Source organism: Penicillium maclennaniae (genome assembly GCF_028827695.1).
Source record: "Penicillium maclennaniae strain IBT 15551 chromosome Unknown utg000001l:1.0-3280838.0:1.0-3283122.0, whole genome shotgun sequence".
Classification (NCBI taxonomy): domain Eukaryota; kingdom Fungi; phylum Ascomycota; class Eurotiomycetes; order Eurotiales; family Aspergillaceae; genus Penicillium; species Penicillium maclennaniae.
Genome location: NW_026623213.1, coordinates 572,720 through 589,785, shown reverse-complemented (window position 1 = coordinate 589,785; position 17,066 = coordinate 572,720). Strand labels below are relative to the sequence as shown.

Sequence of the window (17,066 nt, the reverse complement as noted above, 5' to 3'; positions counted from 1 at the left end):
CAAAACATCGTCAGGTCAAGAAGAAGTGCGTTTAAGATCCAAGAAAGTCCAAGTCTGGAACCGGAAGAATTGACACCTTCACTTTAAGCACACATCCGCTCGAAGGCGACACAGCTCGCCTTTTGTCAACATCATTTTTCTGAGATTCGCCAATATTCAAGATTCAAATGAAAATTCAGCTTCTTCTTGATCCTACGTCTCTTCATTCATCCGTAGCTCCAATGGCTGCACAATAACTTCCAAAACCAAGTTCAACTAAAATCTCCACACTTGTGGAATCGCTGCATCTACCCTTTTAGGGCCTTGACGGCATACTCTGCCTTTGTTCTCGTTTCCAAGACGCATTTTCTTCTCGCGGTGGCTTATATCGAACAAAAATTGATTCAGAGAATCCTCTTGGCGTGGTGCTTGTAGAGGTCCTCCCTACACTCGGCTGCCATTATGGCTACACCGATACATGAAGTCAATCGGCATTGGAGTTTCTTTTATCATCGTGAAGATAGATTTTGTTTCATAGTGAAATTCCATGCCATCCACTCATAATGGTTAATTTGAGATACTGTTGTGACTTGATGCAAGGATCGAGTGCTTTTTGGCCTTCAAGGACGTTTTCGAAGAGCAAGAATATCAGCTAGCTGCACTTGCCCTTTCTCACCCCATCCTTGGGCACCACCTTGAACATCTGGTCGAACACGAAGATACCAAGCCCAAGCGCGCCTGTCCAATTCACTGCTATCTAGTGTGGTGCTCCACGAGCTGCAAACCGAGTCAATAGCTCGCACGAGATGACCAACACAGTCTTCTTTTTCTTGTAATGTTGCAGCAGCAGACTTTGACTTTGAAGGCTTCCCTTCCTGTAATTTGCCAATTGACCGAAGGAGGTAGGACCGCGCAGATGGTGCTGTATAGATGGGCAAGGAACTAGCGGGCTTTGGTTCCGAGCCAACGGCGGTAGCTTGAGATTTTCGAGTGGCCTCCAAGTCAATACTCCATAGAGGTGGCATCTTGTCCGCGTCATCAACATCACCATTTCCTAAAAACTCTTCGACCGGTTCCGCATTGGCATTGGATTCTTCTGATGCAGATGCGTTATCTGGTCTTCCTTCACGTGGATTATAGTCCCATCGTTTCAAAACTCGAATTTCTCTTCCGAGAACTTTGACTGTTGAGTGGCCCTCTCCCCATCCCTCTTGTTCTGCTGACTTGCCACTTTCAATACCCAGGCTGACAGCTTTGGTTCGACTGTTGGCACTGACTAATGCCTGAGCAAGACTCCATCTACTCGATATTGGCTGCTCAGGCATGGTGTACTTCAAGACACATACTGCAAAAGCGAGGACCAGGGGAGCACGATTCGTCACAACAGTCATGTTGCAGAGCTCGCTATCGCTCGCAGCTGATGTGGGCAGACTCAGGGAAGATTCAATCTCAAAAGGGGTTGAGTCTTTTGTTATGTTCATTTCCTTTTTCTTTTTTTGAGGTGATGCCGTTGCAACGTCGCTTGGGGCTCCGCGCTTCTTTGAGACCCGTTTAGCAGCATTCAGCACTTGTTTGGCAAGCTTTTCATCCTTGAAAACCCCTTGAACAACTTGAATATCTGCTTTGGCGATTTGATCTGCACTTATAAGTGTTAGTTGGCTGAGCTCTACTCTAGAAGAACGGACCATACCTTGTCATGTTAGCCTTCTGCAAATCCACGACCTTCCCTAGCGCAATTGCCAGAGGAACTTTTGCATCCTGCGACAGAAAACGCAGTGTATCCGCGACACTTGCCCCAGACATATGACACTCTAGACTCAAAGTCAACACAAAAAAGCTTTCAACCAGGTTGTCGTGAAACTCGAGGTGGGAAGTGCTGATAAGTTGACGCATGACGATATATTGGCAGAATGGCCGATAAGAGACCGCCCACCCTACCGCCTAGATACAAGCAGGAAGGACCTCAGCTCAATTGTTCGAGCTTCCCCAAGACTCACCTCCACTGCAGGCTGACAACCGCTGCAGTGGCAGCCTCTTGACCATGCCAGACGACTCGAAGGCGAAGGGATTCCCCGATGTCTCCGCCAAACTTTCCGCTCTACCCAAGAAATCGTTATTTGAGCGCCAAAGAGCCGAAGCCGAAGCCAAACGCGCCCGCGAGAAAGCCGAAACTGCTGCAGTTTACGAGGACTTTGTCAAATCATTTGATGATGATGCCTCTCCTAGGAACACAGATACGCGTCCGAATTCGCTTGGCTCTAGGGGTGGTGGGATAATTGGAGGGCCGCAACGCCGGCATTTCACAAGCTCGGGTCCTCGCAGCAGTGGCCCCGGGACACTAGGACTGCCGCCACCATCTATATCTCGCAAACGCAATCAAGAAGGGTTCACACCGACATCGCGCAATCGCGATCCAGCACATGGCGCTTTTGGGTACGACAATGCAATCTCAGGACCACCATCAGCATTCCGCGGCGCGTCAGACGAGGATGAGCGAACGGCCGACACCAAAGAAGCAGAGAAAGCGGCTGCAAAGCCAACTCTCTACCTGGCATCGCTTCCGCCAGGGACCTCACCGTCAGTTCTGAAGTCGTTGATACCATCCTCTTTAGTCGTGGACAACGTGAATATACTCAGACCACCTAATCAATCGGCTACTGAACGAAAATCTTCGGCTGCGATTGTCACATTGTCCAGTGAATCAGCTGCTTCGGATATTGACAGCGCTGTGAGCGCGCTACAGAACAAGTATTTGGGCCGAGGGTACAATTTATCTATCTCTCGACATCTATCATCGGCTGCTATTGGCTCGATCATGCCATCTACTGTTGGCATGTCTTCGTCTAGCTCTCTGCCTTTCGCTGCCAAGACCGTGCAGCCTACTTTAGGCGGAAATATGAGTCGTGCGCCTCCGCCTGGATCTCATCGAGGAGGGATCGCACCCCCAGCTTCTTATGGTTTAAATCCAGGAAGAGTTGGACCTTCGACACTGGTGGAGGTCAAGACTCCCTCTGATATCAGAGAGCTGAGGTTGATTCACAAGACAATTGAAAACCTGCTTAACTTTGGACCTGAATTCGAGGCCTTACTCATGAGCAGGCCAGAGGTTCAAAGGGAAGAGAAATGGGCCTGGATCTGGGACGCACGTAGTTCTGGCGGCGTTTACTATCGTTGGAAGCTATGGCAGACGATCACCAATCCGCGATCTCATAATAACCGGCGTGTAAGCACCCAAGGCCCAATTTCAATCTTTGAAGGGGGCGCGAATTGGATGCCTCCGGAGAACAAGATCAAATTCGAATACACTACCCGCCTCGATGAATTCGTATCAGACGATGATTACAATTCTTCCGACGAGGAGCAGGATGAAGAAGACGAAAGGCGGCATCTGGGAGGCGGGCCTCCACCTGAGGGAGGAAGCGTAAAAAGCGACAGTCTCGGCTACATGAACCCTCTACGCAAGGCCAAGCTCACACATCTCCTTGCTCGACTACCTACCACTCATGCAAAGCTCAGGCGAGGTGATGTCGCGAGACTCACCGCGTTTGCGATCGAGAATGCGGGTGCAGGTGCAGACGAAGTTGTCGACATGATCGTACTCAACATTCTCAGCCCTCTGGCCTACACTGGCGCGAACCCGGAGCGTGAGATGGAGAAGGCGGCAGCAAGGCCGGACGATGCTGAGAGAGACAACGAGAATGCTTCCAAAGCACCTATGGACGTGTCTCCTGCAAAATTAGTTGGGCTCTATATCATTTCCGATATTCTCTCATCATCAGCAACCAGCGGCGTCCGCCACGCATGGCGATACCGACAGCTGTTCGAATCTGCCCTACGTGCGCATAAGGTTTTTGAACATCTCGGCCGACTCGAAAAAGATCTTAAATGGGGCCGACTCAAGGCAGAAAAATGGAAGCGTAGCGTTGGCACTCTCCTTCACCTATGGGAAGGGTGGTGCGTCTTTCCACAATCTAGTCAGGAACACTTCGTCCAGATGTTCGAGCAGCCACCGCTTGCAGATGAAGAACTTCAAACGGAAAAGGAAAAGGCCGAAGCAGAACGAGCTGCCATCGCATTCTCCAAAAGCAAAAACCGATGGAAGACCGTCGACGATGACTCTGCAACTGGGGAACTTGATCCCAGTAGGCCCACTGGAGCTGAAGCTCAAATACAAGGGCCGTCTCAACAGATTGATTTGGCAGAAGACGAATCTATGAGCGACATTGACGGTATCCCAATGGAGGACAGCGACTTGGAGATGGCTGATGACGATGTGGAACCAGTGGCTGAAGACCAACCACCACCGCCCGACGAAAGCGATATCAAGGCAAAGCCGCATTTGCAGCCTAAACAGATACCCGAGCCGCAAGAGCCAACATCTCAACGCCCTCGCCGGGCACGGCCCAAGGCCGAAGACATGTTTGCCTCGGACTCGGAGTAAGCTATGCGACTGATTTAGGCGTAGTCATGAACGAATGTGATGATACCAGGCATCCCTGCCATTCAATTGCTCTCCGATGTAAGCTTGGTCAAGTAATTCGGCCCATACGGAGGCCATGTGGGCGTTGGCAGATATTTTATACTCGACTTGGGCGAAAATCAGGCAGTCAGGCATCAGCGGCAGAATTCGTGCCCCACTCGAGCGACTCCCCTCCCGCGTCAACAAATACCTTCCTCCTCCGCTCTCTGCTCTCTATACAGTCGCATCTTGCTTCTTCGATCAATCTCCCTCCTCAAAATGGCTGGTAAGTCTGAGAATTCGATCTCTTACGCTGTATTCCTACGATCAACCCCAACCCTCCCAAGGCGGGGTAGTTCTGGACTAGCCCATGACTGTGTGATCCAGTTGCGCCAGGATACCTGACGATGACCGGATGGAAACATGGCCATGCCCATGCCAGATTTGGACGGCGCTAACAATACCATCTATCCAGACTTCTCTACCATCGCTCGTACGTGCTTCCTCTTCCTCGATACCCGATGCGCCTACGCACAAGATTAGCCCCGCGAGGGCGAGTGAACTCAATCTCTCGCCGGCAACACCCCTCAACCAAGAACAAAGCCTCTGACTAGTGATCTCAATATCTAGAACAGTTCGTTGAGTTCTACTACCAGACCTTCGACACCAACCGCGCTGGTCTCGCCCCTCTCTACGTAAGACTTTCCTCAACTCCCGAATTGGCCCCTCCACAATGATCTCTGAAAGCTGGATACTGACGACAAGTTTGCATATAAACAGCGTGACCAGTCTATGCTCACCTTCGAGACCAGCTCTGTCCAGGGTACCGCCGCCATCGTTGAGAAGCTGAGCGTACGCGCCCTCCTATCGCAGTACCGCCATATTGAAATACTAATGCATTAGGCAACAGAGCTTGCCCTTCCAGCAGGTCCGTCACCAGCTTGCTACCTTCGATGCCCAGCCCTCCAGCGACAACGGCATCATTGTTCTGGCTACCGGAGCCCTTCTGGTAAGTTCTCGAGGCCTGCCATATCACAGAAGATGGAAATCTAAAGTTTTCACAGGTCGATGAGGAGCAGAAGCCCATGAGCTACACTCAGCTCTTCAAGCTGCAGCCCGACGGTAACGGCAGCTACTTCGTTCTTAACGATGTCTTCCGCCTGATCTATGCCGCATAAGTGCTCCAGGGATGAATAGCTACGACGCGATGACGGGGGGATATCTCTTTGCGAGGTGGACCGCAGGATGTCATTATCTATGAAGATCTCAGTGGTCATCACTTATACCGGGTACCGCCCACTTTGGACCTGAGACGAATTGAAATCTGTTCTCATTGGATGTCTTTCTCTTTGCTTGTCCTTTCTATATACGCCGTACCTCGTTGTAATCATTACTGGCTCTGCAGGAGCGGAGTCTCCTCGGAGGGCTCAGCATGATTGGCCTGCGCCGCAGACTCGGCCCTTTCTGATGCCCCGTTCTGTGCTTCGTCAGAGTCGGCATGGTGCACTGCTTTCTGCTTGCTCTCCGGGCCAAAGTATTCAAAATATATGCCCATTCCCAATAACGTTCCCTGTAGACATGCTGTGACGACCAATACGCCCCAAATACTCCAGCCCTTTGCGCCCTCGCGCGCTGCCAAACTTGCGGCCCAAATGAGACTTCCGGGTGTCTGGATACACATCATTGGGATACTCAAGCTTCCGACACAACGGAGTCGGAAAGTAGTATAGATCTGTGGGAAGTACTGGATTGATGCAAGGATGGCAGACAGAACGCCTAGGAAGTTCGCCCAGGCCGGCAGCGCCGATGGTTGACGCAGGGAGAAAGCAACGGAGATTACGAGAGTCACGAGCGCATGCAGAAGACAAATTGCGGTGATAGTGAGCGCGGTGCGGTATGTGGGACCAGTCGGGGTGGAAGAAACCGACGCCACTGGGTCGATGGGCGATGTCGCGCGCGGGAAATATATAACGAAGAGAAGTAGGCTTTCTGGCGTTAGCAAAGCCTCATCGACGAAGGAGGCGAGGGCGGTACTCACATGGAGAAGAAGCACAGCCACTGCATGCCCATCTGGAACACGCCCAGCAGACCAGCGAAGCACGCTAGTCCGTTGATCTGCGAGCAGCAGGCGACGTCATGGGCAGTCTTGGGAAAGACCAGAATATTGGCAAATGCCGACGTGCCCGAGGTCGTACCCAACAGAACAAAGTAGGGCGATATGCCAAAGGAGCTGCGACGCGAGATAATGCGAATGTGCTGAGGGAGGTAGGATACCAGGATTCCGATGATAATCAAGCTGCCAGAGTCAAGTTAGTTCGCTGAGAGTACCCATTGCAGCTGGGAGTATCTTACACTGATAGCACGGGCTGGAAGATCCCTGGCGAGGCCAGCTCGCGACAGTATGGTGTGTCTGGGTCCATGGTGTTGGTCTTGAGGGTGACCAGGAAGGGAGATGACGTTGGAGCTCTGTAAAGCGGAGTCGGAGAGGTTCGGGCTCTCGTGCCGCGCGTGACTACCTAGGCCTTGATGGTGCCTCGCAAGAGCAGTCACATTGAAGGACTATCTCAGGGTATTCGATCTGCTTTATAGTGGTCAGAGATTGAGATGTTGAAATGATTGCAGAGGTCAAGAGCAGGACCGGGATTGTCCCCGCATTAGAGGCCCAGGCACGTCGGGTACCTTGGGTTTGGGCGCTACTTCCCGTCTCCACCACGGGCGATCATCCAGCCTGCAGTAATATTTAAAGGACGACAAGCATCTCCCTTCATGCTATAATTTGAAAAGCTTCTTCAGCTGCGAAACATTGCATACACTCACCTTGGTAGCATCTCCAATCACCGAAATCATCTGCTTCTTCTTCTTCTTACCGGGACACATCTTGCACGCCCCCGTAGGACCCCTGACTTATCAGTGCACCCCCTAGGAGTCATGAAACCCGCAAGTGGAGACGATGATTTTTTTTTCTTTCGCATGTGCGGTTCAGTAGCTAAGCCGCTCCTTAGCGTATCCCTTACGCAATGCTTGACCCGTTGACTTGGACCAGTTGCCGCTCCAAAAAGCCCCGCTTGATAGATGTGTTCTGAAGGACATCGTGACCAAATGGATCCCGGTCGGACCGAAGCAGCAGCTTAATGACATCTTGCCGATCATCTACAATTGCATGATCTAGGGGAAGGGGGCTGATTGAGGTGTGTGTCTTAGTTCAGGGATGGCGCCACAACCGAGGAGAAGCTTGACAATCCAGTCGACCTCAGTCGACCTCTGCCAGCGGGCTTCATACATTGCGGCGTACCTTGAACCTTTCCTTGGCCCGACTTAGTACCAGAGTCAAGGAAAGCCGGGCCATTTCCACGTTTACAGTTCGCAGCGCGCATAGCAGGGGATCTTAAGGTATGATACTTAATGGTTCAGAATTGACTGCGGATGAACTGGCGTCATCCACGCTGAGAACGATGAGCGGCGTTTCAAGCAGAGCATTTCCTGATGACAATACTGAGCGAGTTTTGGTTTGTAGATCACGAGGTATGGGGATCGAATTTGGATAATTACTACCAGTTTCTTAGCACCACGGAGTAAATTGGGGTGAAGGCGAAAAGACTATAGAAGGTACTAATAGGTAAGCGTGTTTATAACCTTCAATCCTTTGTATCTATTTAGGGATTATATAGTCAAAGACCTAGTAACTTAGGCTAGATAGATGATTAAGCTGTTCACTTACTTGGTAGCTATGTATCCTGTTGGAATGGTAAGTAGTGATGCCTATTCCTCGGTCGTACGTTTGGTAGGTAAAATGGGACCCAAAAGGATAATATAATATTGAATTCCCTAAGTAAGCAAACACTACAAAGGAGTAAGCTAGGAAACTAGAAATTCTCTGTATAAGTTGCTATAGTATAATGCTACATTCCGACTCGTAGTCCGTCTGATGGCCAATAGCGTAGCACCGCAGAAAAATTAACCCCCGCTCATTAAGATAGTCTAGCTAGCTAGCGAAATAATCTAAGACTTTTAGAATATAATTAAAGCGTACCTTCCCGCCATACAGAAATTTGGTCGGCACCTATCCACTCGCAGTTTCTGTTCGCCCAAGTGTCTTGCATATGTATGGACAACTCTGTATACCTTCATCTCTTCTCCTTTCCTCCTGGTCCTGCTCAATGTGCCTGAGCGCTAAAGAGAACCACGCACAGATGTGATGTGAACATCGTCGCTGACTCAACACGAAAATTTCACGCGGTTACCTGATACGTGATTCGTGATTCGACTACGGCAACAACAGATCCAGTTGACAAGAACAGAATGTCGAATAGGCAATGAGATTTATATCAATTGATGGTGGCTCATAGTCACATTAAATGCAAGGGGGAAGAACACAAGAGCTCAACGATAGTTTCCTCAGATCAGGACCAAGATTTGGACTTGTCATCCCTGCCCACCCAATAACCCTCCATCTCCCATCGCCGTGCCAGAGCAAATCTCTCCACTGCATCACTGGAAGATGACTCATGCACCCACCACTTCGAGTGCAGCAGTGCCATATTCCCAGCAAAATCATTGTCATTGGACCAGTTAATGTACCATGATGAATGTAAGCGCTTCCAAGGCATTGGTCCTCCCCACCGGTGAGCATAATTGATAAGGTCCTGATCCGGTGATCCGGTATAGTAAAGCTCTGGGTGGTCCAGAAGGCTCTTGTAGTACTCGAACACTTCGGTTGAAGGCGAATACATGAACAACCCACCGTTGAAGTGTTTGACTGTATTGTCGCCATCTAGGAATGGGTAATCGTGGTCTCTCTGGAGCGACTCCGGAGATGCAGCCATGAGGTATCGCTCCGGGATGGTGCCCAGTTCCGCACTGACTCTGGTCGCATCGTTGATCAGAATAGGGTCGGTGCTTGGGTCCTGGAAAATATCGAGGATGGGCCGAGTGAGTACCATGTCAGGTTCCATCAACAGGACTTTCTCGTAAGGTATGATATTGGGATCAAAGAGGCGCAGTCTGGTCGCCATTTCGGTCAAGCGTTCATCAACCACCTCGGTATCGTGTGCAATGTACTCAACCTCCACAACGATCGCTCCATCGGCTCGCAGTCTGCGGCGCTTGCTCTCTCGAACATCAGGTGTCACAGCAACAATGACGGGAATCTGATGTTGCAACTTGGTGTTGGGCGAGTGAAGCAGTTGATACACGAGAGTTCTAGCGCTCAGGAAGTATGGATCTTGATCATCTCGGTTCTGGTATGCTTCATCGTCGTGCGAGGCCAAAAATGTGGTGATGGCGTAGCGGCCGCGGTACGATGTCTTGCCGGTTGCTGGACCATCGGGCACAGCATCTGGAGGAGGCGGGGTTCCAAACAAAAGCAAAATAGTACACGCGACTGAAAGCAGGCAGAAGAACAGCAGCTTCTTGCTCATGATCTCTTCAGGGCGTGCTATTTTTGAAAACATCTTCGGTCACCAGTGCGTGCTGTGCAGCTGAGGGAGACTGGGAGGCCATCACCTTGGGCCTTGCTTGACTAAAAGCTTTTTTGTATATGTAACCCCATCCCGCCGACGCTTCATCTTGCCTGCCTATCAAATAATGATCAACTGACAGCAGTCATTCCAGACGTTCTAGATGGAAGAGAAAGCTGCATCCGGATTGCATAGATCCGCGTGCAGAACCCTGGGGTGATGAGTCATCAAAACACGGGTGAGCCGACGAATCTGATTCGTGGAAAAGGTGAATACAGTATGCACTCCATGTTCTGCCTCAGGCCGCCCTTCGGGATCTTCCAGGGGTCACCACGGTATCGAATGTGCAAAGGTGTGTGGGGTCGACCGGTAATCACCCGAAGGCATGCGCTTCTTCCAAGCCCACTTTACACTGTGAGCCTTGAAGACCTTTGGAGACCTCGTAGCGGCCTGGGAACAAAGTTATTATATTAGGGTTGTGGGGCTGGTCCATCAGGAGCTAGAACACATTCCAGTCGCGTTGGCAGCAGTTAGATGCAGGCACCAAAACAAGTGACAGGTCTATCATTCTCTGATATTGATATAAAAAAAAATAAAGTGGCATAACCGCCAAGTCTCTTCGGGCCAGGTGCATAAATGCTAGAGCAGTCACTATGATACGCATGTTCGATTCCTAGTGACACGAGGACACCACCAGAGGATCGGGTAACGGAGATTCACTTCACCCACGAAATGCATCAAAGCAAAACAGAGGCTCAATCGCAGAGGACCCTCAAAATGACGCCCGTCTGTTTGGTGAAGAATGGGGCCAGCGACAGCCACTTGATGAATCATGCACTCATGGATCCCTTGGAAACAGGCAGATTCCCCAACTACGTCACTTCTTGATCATCCCTGCTTGACGCCTTTTCCCTGCTGCGATCGCGCTCTGCTCGTATTTAAGGCGATCACAGCACCTTTCCTTTTTTCCACCTGCACCGACGGTGAGTTTTGTCCCCCCTCGGTTATCCAGTGGCCCCATACTGATCTGTCGCGATAGCTTCATACAGGCTCAATCCCCACACGGAAAACAGAAACCATGAAGTTCAATTTGGCCACTGGCCTGGTGTGTTTACTTGCAACCACCGAAGCTGTTGGAGCTTCGAGCTGGTGGAGCAAAGCTGGTAAGCTGAGGATCTCGCAGCAATGGAGCGGCAAGAAAGCTAGGGAGCTAACGTCATCGCAGTCTACAACAAATGGCATGAAACGGAGCTGGAGCGATGGCTCTCCGACCACGGTACGCTCTTTGTCCTGTCGGTCGCATCCTTAGCAGAACCTGACATTGCATAATAGACATTCCTCACCCTTCTCCCGCCGACCGCAGGGATCTAGAGAATCTGGTCAAGACCAACTGGGAGAGCCGGGTCCAGAAGCCACTGGGCCAGGCTTCTGAATCCATTTCGGATGAGCTTCACCAAGCCAGAGAATGGGTCTTTGACACGTGAGCTACCCTCTCTCATCACCGCTGAATAATTATTGACGCATATATAGTTGGTCGGACTCCCAGCTGAAGGCATTCCTTGATCGTCACGGCATTCCCGCTCCTCAACCCCGCAAACGCGACTCTCTGATCAAGGCCGCCCGCGAGAACTACGAGTCCATTGCGAATAAGGCTGGCGAGACCGCTGCTTATCCTGGTAACTGGCTGTATGAGCAGTGGACCGAGTCCGATCTCAAGGAATGGCTCGATGAGCGCGGATGGCCTGTTCCCCAACCCACCAACCGTGACCGACTGATCGCCTCTGTCCGCCGCAACTCCCGTTTGGCTAGCTTGCAGGCCCGCAACCTCGCTTCGTCTGCAATCTCGTCTGCTCAAGCTGCCCAGTCCTCTTTGAGCGAAGAGCTGTTCAATGCCTGGTCTGATTCCAGGTTGAAGGAGTTCCTTGACGAACACAATGTCAAGGTCCCCCAGGGCTCGAAGCGCAATGAGCTCATTGCCCTGGCTCGCAAGAACCGCGCCTATCTCGTTGATCAGGCAGCTAGTGTCTCTTCTAGTGTCTCTTCTGCCGCCTCTGATGCCTTTGGCGCCGCTACCACCCGGGCGGGCAACGAATTCGCCAAGGCTACTGATGACGTCAAGCTGAAGGTCGAGGATCAGTTCGACGCCGCGATCAAGACTTGGTCCGACTCTCGCCTCAAGGCCTTCCTCGATGCCCGTGGTGTCCCCGTTCCCCAAAACGGCAAGCGCGATGAGCTGCTGGCCAAGGTTCGCTCCAGCGCGCACAAGGCTGCTGGTGGATGGAATGAATACAACTTCGATACCTGGGACAAGGAGCACTTGATGTAAGTTCTGCCCTTTCTTTCCATATGAGCCTGAGCTAACACGGCATGATAGCAAATACCTGTCTGCTATGAACGCGAAGGCCGCAAAGAAGGCCGATGCCTCTCGTGAAGAGCTGGCCAAGCAGGCCAAGGACGCTTACATCAAGGCTTCCAAGGCTGGTGGCGAGCAGTACGCATCGGCTACCTCCAACCTCGCTGTGGCTACCGGCTCCGCTAAGGATACAACTTTCGACAACTGGACTCACTCCGAGATCAAGAAGTATCTTGATTCTTACGGCATTCCGGTGTACCAGGGCTCGAGCATCAATGAGCTCCGAGCAGCTGCCCGTCGTCACGCTACCTACTTCAAGTACGGTACCACTACCCCTCAGGAGACCATCTATGCCAAGATCATGGAGACAGTCAACTGGGTTATCGATCAAATCAAGGTCGGGGCTTCCAGCGGTCGTGCTCAGGGTCACGAGGCAGCCGAGAAGGTCCGCGAGAAGGCGTCTGAGCAGTCCGAGAAGATTCGCTCGGAGCTGTAAAGTACGTACTTAGCTGGAAAGTGGAGGAATGTCTCGCTCTGCGATGACGGTCTTTTGCTTAACGATGATTATGACTTTGAATTTGGGAATTGCTGGCACTGTTTCTCGGGAGCTTAGTTATGTCAATAATAGTTTAGTCCCTAAAATGAATTTCGAATCGCCCTTAGCCGGGCTCGTTTATTTACAATATGAACCTCGAACAAAATCTGTAAATGTCGCAACGCCAGGAACCGAAATCGTACATATCTTCCACGACCTGGAGATGCTCAACATCTACGCGCAGCATCCCATGTCCTGGTATCACCCGTTCCATTGGAGCTTGTCATTCATGATCTAGGCTGCCAGGTTATGATGCGGGCGCCTCGGGATCTCCCTCGGCAACCAGCTTGCCGACAACAAGGTACTTCTCCGAGAAGCGCTCCTCCCACGACTGCAAATTCTCCAACTGATCAGCGGTGAGATCCTTGAGATCATCAAGAGGTGCGGACAGGTCTTTGGTCAACATCTCCTCGTCGAAGCTCTGGTGTGCCAGGCCACGCGACGCATCGCGGCCCGCGAAGTTCTCGTAGGGACCGCCCTGTCAATGATCAGTGATGTCCTCAGTATCAATGCCCAGACTCCACTTACTGGACCGTAAAAGTCCTTGCCGGGGGTCACATCGAAGACTCGACCACGGACGGCTAGGTAGACAGGCCGGTCGCCCTGGCCGTTGAACTCGATCAGGGTCTTGGGGGTGTAAGTGCGGAATACTACTGGCTCCGGGCCCCGGGGGAGCACGACGGGCGGCTTGGGGCGGAAGTGCCAGTACAACAGCACGACGAAGAGGGAGGCGAGGATCAGATTGATGGGCGAGGCGATTGACATCCTGCTCGGATTAGTGGTTGCTCATGGAGGGTAGCAGCTCGGGGGTACGTACACTTCGGCCTGCGGCATGGTGCCTTCTGCGATGAATTAGCGAGGGTTCACCCACGGAGATGAGGAAGAGGAGAGGGGTTTCCTACCACTAGCCATTTTGAGATAGAGGGAATTTGCAACCTTGGAATGGTCGACGTTCAGACTTTATACAAGTTCAACGGAGGCTGCGGAGAAAGATGTCATGCCCCACGTGATGAGTTTTCCCTGTACACATTTCACTTCCAACGACTTCTGCGTACTTCTCTAGATCAGGGATGGTACATTTACATGAAATGACTGGAGATTGATACTCCTCGGACTTTATTAATAGACGCCCAAGAGAGCCCAAGCCCGGAAGATGAAACGACGTCAACCTAATTCGGTCTCTGAATCGACTGTTTCAACTCCACTCGTTAATCGCCCCCAATTTAGTCTGTTGCCCACTTAGTTCAGGTGAATGCCATGCTGTTCTTGCAGGACCTTGGACACTGTTCTCGCTTTGAGATTCCAAGGTTCTGACTCGGACTTCAATCCCTGGCTCCTCTTCCCTCTCTTTGTATCTGTGGTAAACAATCCGTCAGACCTCCTTTCAGTCTCAAAAATAGCTCTCTTTTCTGCCAAGTGCTCGGAGAGCTCAGAGAGCAGCTCCCCAGCACGTCAATCTACGAGCGCATCGCGAACTGCCCATCGGAGATCAGGATGTGGTCTAAACGACCATTCAATCGAACACGACGTCCGATTAGCAACCCCACAGCGGCCGAGCCGGCTCCTGCGGATCATGCGCCGAAAAAGCCTGCAAAAGATTTGCCAGCGCTGCCATGGTAAGTGTATCAAAAGACTACCCGAAGTTTCCCGTTGCTCATTTGTAAACAGTGATTTGGACTCGACCTTGCACAGCCAGCCTAGCATCTCACCAGGTTTGCGCGATGATGCGGACCAGAAATACTCGGCTGTATCGCCTTTGGCATCACCAGTAGGATCTGAGAAACGCGGCAGCGGAAGTAGCAGCTTTCTCCGTCTCGCCGATCGACGATAATGATATACTACCCCGCCATGAGCGCAACGACTCTCGGGCCTCTGCGTCTGCATCCTATCGTTCGCTGGAATTCTTACACCCCATACCGAAGACCGTTTCATTCGCGCCTGATCACGACGACCCGCCGGGCGAGGCCAGTCCATGTGGGAAGACAAATCTGGTGAAACCGCAGAATACGAGTTCCCACAAGGCTTCCGCATCTCACAGCTCCAATCTTCTCCACTGGGGACGGGAACAACTCCACCCCAAGAAGAAGCTCACCCAGGCCCGCAACCGAATCGGCAGTTTCTCGAGGAACGAATCGCCACAGCCAGAGTCTAGAAGTCGATCATCATCACGTGGATTTCCACTTGGAGAGCATTCTAATTATTCTGGCACGAACTACGGAGACAGTCACTTGTCCACACTGGGCTTTGTTCCATCCGTCGTGACGACGATCACCGCCGGGGATCCAACATCCTTGTCAGAGAGACCGGCCCAAGGAATACCTTTAGTACCACCCAAGAACATCCGCCGTTATCTACCAGAACCCAAATTTGACCCAGGACTTGACAAAGAACTTGAAGACATGATGCAGCCCTCACAACCAGTGGATCAGACCGACGGCGTCAATACCGTTGCCGGGGCTAGCAGCACGCTTGAAGCCCCGCTTCCGAATGATAGCCCCCGGGGCAGCCTCAACTTCGAGAATGGGTCGACAGATGATCTCTCTATCATGTCGCGACGACGCCCAGTTCCCAACGCGATGCTGGCCTCAAAGCCGATATCCAAAAAGCCTGTACGAAAGCCTACTCCGTCGGAGGCGGGCCGAGCAACGCTCTCAGCTCAGCCTCCAGTGAATGACCAACCTAAAGATTCCCAAAGTCGCATCGAATCTCTCGAGGCTAGACGCGATGAGCTTGCAAAACGCAGGTTCGCCCTGGAGACAGTGATCAAAGAGTTGACTCGCGTCATTCAGCCCGCCTCTTATGCGTATGATCAGGCTGCCAAGGCGGAGGTGAAGAGAAGTGTACAGAGCATCGAAAATGAGATCGCCGAGATAAAGAGGGAGGAGCACGAGCTGGGAATGAAGATCACTCGGGCCTGGAGGCGCTTGGACGAGAAGGAGAACAATGGCGATGGCAGTAACCTTTGGGTCAAGCGTGTCACTAGTTAGGTGATATCGCTTTCCCTATGGTTACTGGTGATATTTGACTCACATCGAGTGAGTTTTGTTTCTTTTTTTGTCTGATTTGGATACCCGGTCGTCTTGTTTGCAAGCGTTTTGTCTCTTTATTTTCCCAAGGGATTCAAATTTTCCAGGCGTTCTGCTTCTGTGCACAGGCTAGTCGCCACTGATACCCTCGTTTATGTGGATGACAGTTATTGACCTTTTCAAAACGTGTCTACTGTTTTTGAACTATGTGAGTACATCATGAGTACATCATAGATTCGTAATGTGTCAAATGGCACGTTGGTACTGCAGTCTAGGAATGTGGGAAGGTGAAATGTGGCGTGATGTAAATGCGGGAATGGTATTTGCTGTAGTTCAAAAGAATATATGCCACCCGCTTCGCTCTTATCGGACATGGCTCGTTTGGATCGTAAAACGGATTGGAGATATTCGTGCGATCCGCTTATTTCTTGCCAGACTTCTTAATGCCCTGCTGGCCGGTGTTGAGAGGACCCTTCTTGCCCTTGGCGGCTTCCATCATGTCCTTCTTGGCCTTGGCGTCTACATTAAGAGTCAGAAAAATAGCGAATTTGTGTAGAGTGCGACTGAAACGTACCGGCTCTCAGCTTCTCCTTGTAAGCAATCTCATCCTCATCCAGCTCCTTCTTCTCCTTCTTAGCAGCCTTCAAAGGCTTGGCCTTGCCACCTGTGTTGTTGTTAACAAAGTTCGATCGTAATGCGCTTGACTGCGAGGTGCCACAAACCTTCTCTGCTAGCACCACCCATTTCGGCGATATAAATTATTGAAAGGACTGGTCTTGAGAGCGAGAGAGAGTTGGAGATTGTCGCAACGGCGAAAAAGAAAAAAACTAGACCCCGACACTTATCAAATTGAGGGGTGGTCCACCGCCTACTCAAAACAGGCTAACGCAGAAAGTGGCTCGATTCAGCACGAGATGCCAACTTTTGATCTTACTTCGACATACCTCACCATCATTTGGCCGAGTGCAATTCACGCAATTTGCACTTGCCAATCACTCCTTCAAATATCTGCCCTCTCGACTATGCGCTTGGGATAATCGAAGCTTCTAGGCTTTGGTGTGAAGGCAGGCCCTCAAGCCGGTTGGACTTTCAAACATCCCTGAAGATTCAGTTCGTCTCTTAAGCTTGCGCTAACTGAGCCTTTCTCATTGAAGCCTCCTCCAAAGGCCGAAGAATAGCCGTTGCAAGTAGAGGAGGA

At 51.3% G+C, this 17,066-nt stretch overlaps 9 protein-coding genes across 9 annotated transcripts; 4 read left to right on the top strand and 5 right to left on the bottom strand.

The window, feature by feature from the left end:
- Positions 1-599: 599 nt before the first annotated feature.
- Positions 600-1,782, bottom strand: N7477_000214 (uncharacterized protein; the record flags this gene model as incomplete). The annotated part of the gene is made up of 2 exons (XM_056961877.1): positions 600-1,620; positions 1,670-1,782. 2 exons carry the CDS (start codon positions 1,780-1,782, stop codon positions 600-602), a joined length of 1,134 nt encoding a protein of 377 aa, XP_056826880.1.
- A 238-nt stretch (positions 1,783-2,020) lies between these two features.
- Positions 2,021-4,420, top strand: N7477_000213 (uncharacterized protein; the record flags this gene model as incomplete). The annotated part of the gene is made up of 1 exon (XM_056961876.1): positions 2,021-4,420. One exon carries the CDS (start codon positions 2,021-2,023, stop codon positions 4,418-4,420), a length of 2,400 nt encoding a protein of 799 aa, XP_056826879.1.
- Positions 4,421-4,717: 297 nt separating this feature from the next.
- Positions 4,718-5,616, top strand: N7477_000212 (nuclear transport factor 2 family protein; the record flags this gene model as incomplete). The annotated part of the gene is made up of 6 exons (XM_056961875.1): positions 4,718-4,724; positions 4,914-4,931; positions 5,069-5,133; positions 5,186-5,290; positions 5,349-5,447; positions 5,503-5,616. 6 exons carry the CDS (start codon positions 4,718-4,720, stop codon positions 5,614-5,616), a joined length of 408 nt encoding a protein of 135 aa, XP_056826878.1.
- A 212-nt stretch (positions 5,617-5,828) lies between these two features.
- Positions 5,829-6,858, bottom strand: N7477_000211 (PQ-loop repeat-containing protein; the record flags this gene model as incomplete). The annotated part of the gene is made up of 3 exons (XM_056961874.1): positions 5,829-6,423; positions 6,477-6,734; positions 6,791-6,858. The coding sequence occupies 3 exons, from the start codon at positions 6,856-6,858 to the stop codon at positions 5,829-5,831; spliced, it is 921 nt and encodes a 306-aa protein (XP_056826877.1).
- A 1,980-nt stretch (positions 6,859-8,838) lies between these two features.
- On the bottom strand, positions 8,839-9,888 carry N7477_000210 (putative glycosyl transferase family 8 family; the record flags this gene model as incomplete). The annotated part of the gene is made up of 1 exon (XM_056961873.1): positions 8,839-9,888. One exon carries the CDS (start codon positions 9,886-9,888, stop codon positions 8,839-8,841), a length of 1,050 nt encoding a protein of 349 aa, XP_056826876.1.
- Positions 9,889-10,726: 838 nt separating this feature from the next.
- On the top strand, positions 10,727-12,743 carry ish1 (double-strand break repair enhancer MSC1; the record flags this gene model as incomplete). The annotated part of the gene is made up of 6 exons (XM_056961872.1): positions 10,727-10,877; positions 10,944-11,057; positions 11,120-11,170; positions 11,227-11,374; positions 11,425-12,216; positions 12,269-12,743. The coding sequence occupies 6 exons, from the start codon at positions 10,727-10,729 to the stop codon at positions 12,741-12,743; spliced, it is 1,731 nt and encodes a 576-aa protein (XP_056826875.1).
- A 346-nt stretch (positions 12,744-13,089) lies between these two features.
- On the bottom strand, positions 13,090-13,676 carry N7477_000208 (cytochrome b5-like heme/steroid binding domain-containing protein; the record flags this gene model as incomplete). Its single annotated transcript, XM_056961871.1, has 3 exons — positions 13,090-13,320; positions 13,371-13,608; positions 13,660-13,676. The coding sequence occupies 3 exons, from the start codon at positions 13,674-13,676 to the stop codon at positions 13,090-13,092; spliced, it is 486 nt and encodes a 161-aa protein (XP_056826874.1).
- A 660-nt stretch (positions 13,677-14,336) lies between these two features.
- N7477_000207 (uncharacterized protein) lies at positions 14,337-15,829 on the top strand (the record flags this gene model as incomplete). The annotated part of the gene is made up of 3 exons (XM_056961870.1): positions 14,337-14,458; positions 14,511-14,554; positions 14,634-15,829. The coding sequence occupies 3 exons, from the start codon at positions 14,337-14,339 to the stop codon at positions 15,827-15,829; spliced, it is 1,362 nt and encodes a 453-aa protein (XP_056826873.1).
- Positions 15,830-16,289: 460 nt separating this feature from the next.
- Positions 16,290-16,612, bottom strand: N7477_000206 (translation machinery-associated protein 7; the record flags this gene model as incomplete). Its single annotated transcript, XM_056961869.1, has 3 exons — positions 16,290-16,387; positions 16,443-16,532; positions 16,591-16,612. 3 exons carry the CDS (start codon positions 16,610-16,612, stop codon positions 16,290-16,292), a joined length of 210 nt encoding a protein of 69 aa, XP_056826872.1.
- Between the last annotated feature and the right edge of the window lie 454 nt (positions 16,613-17,066).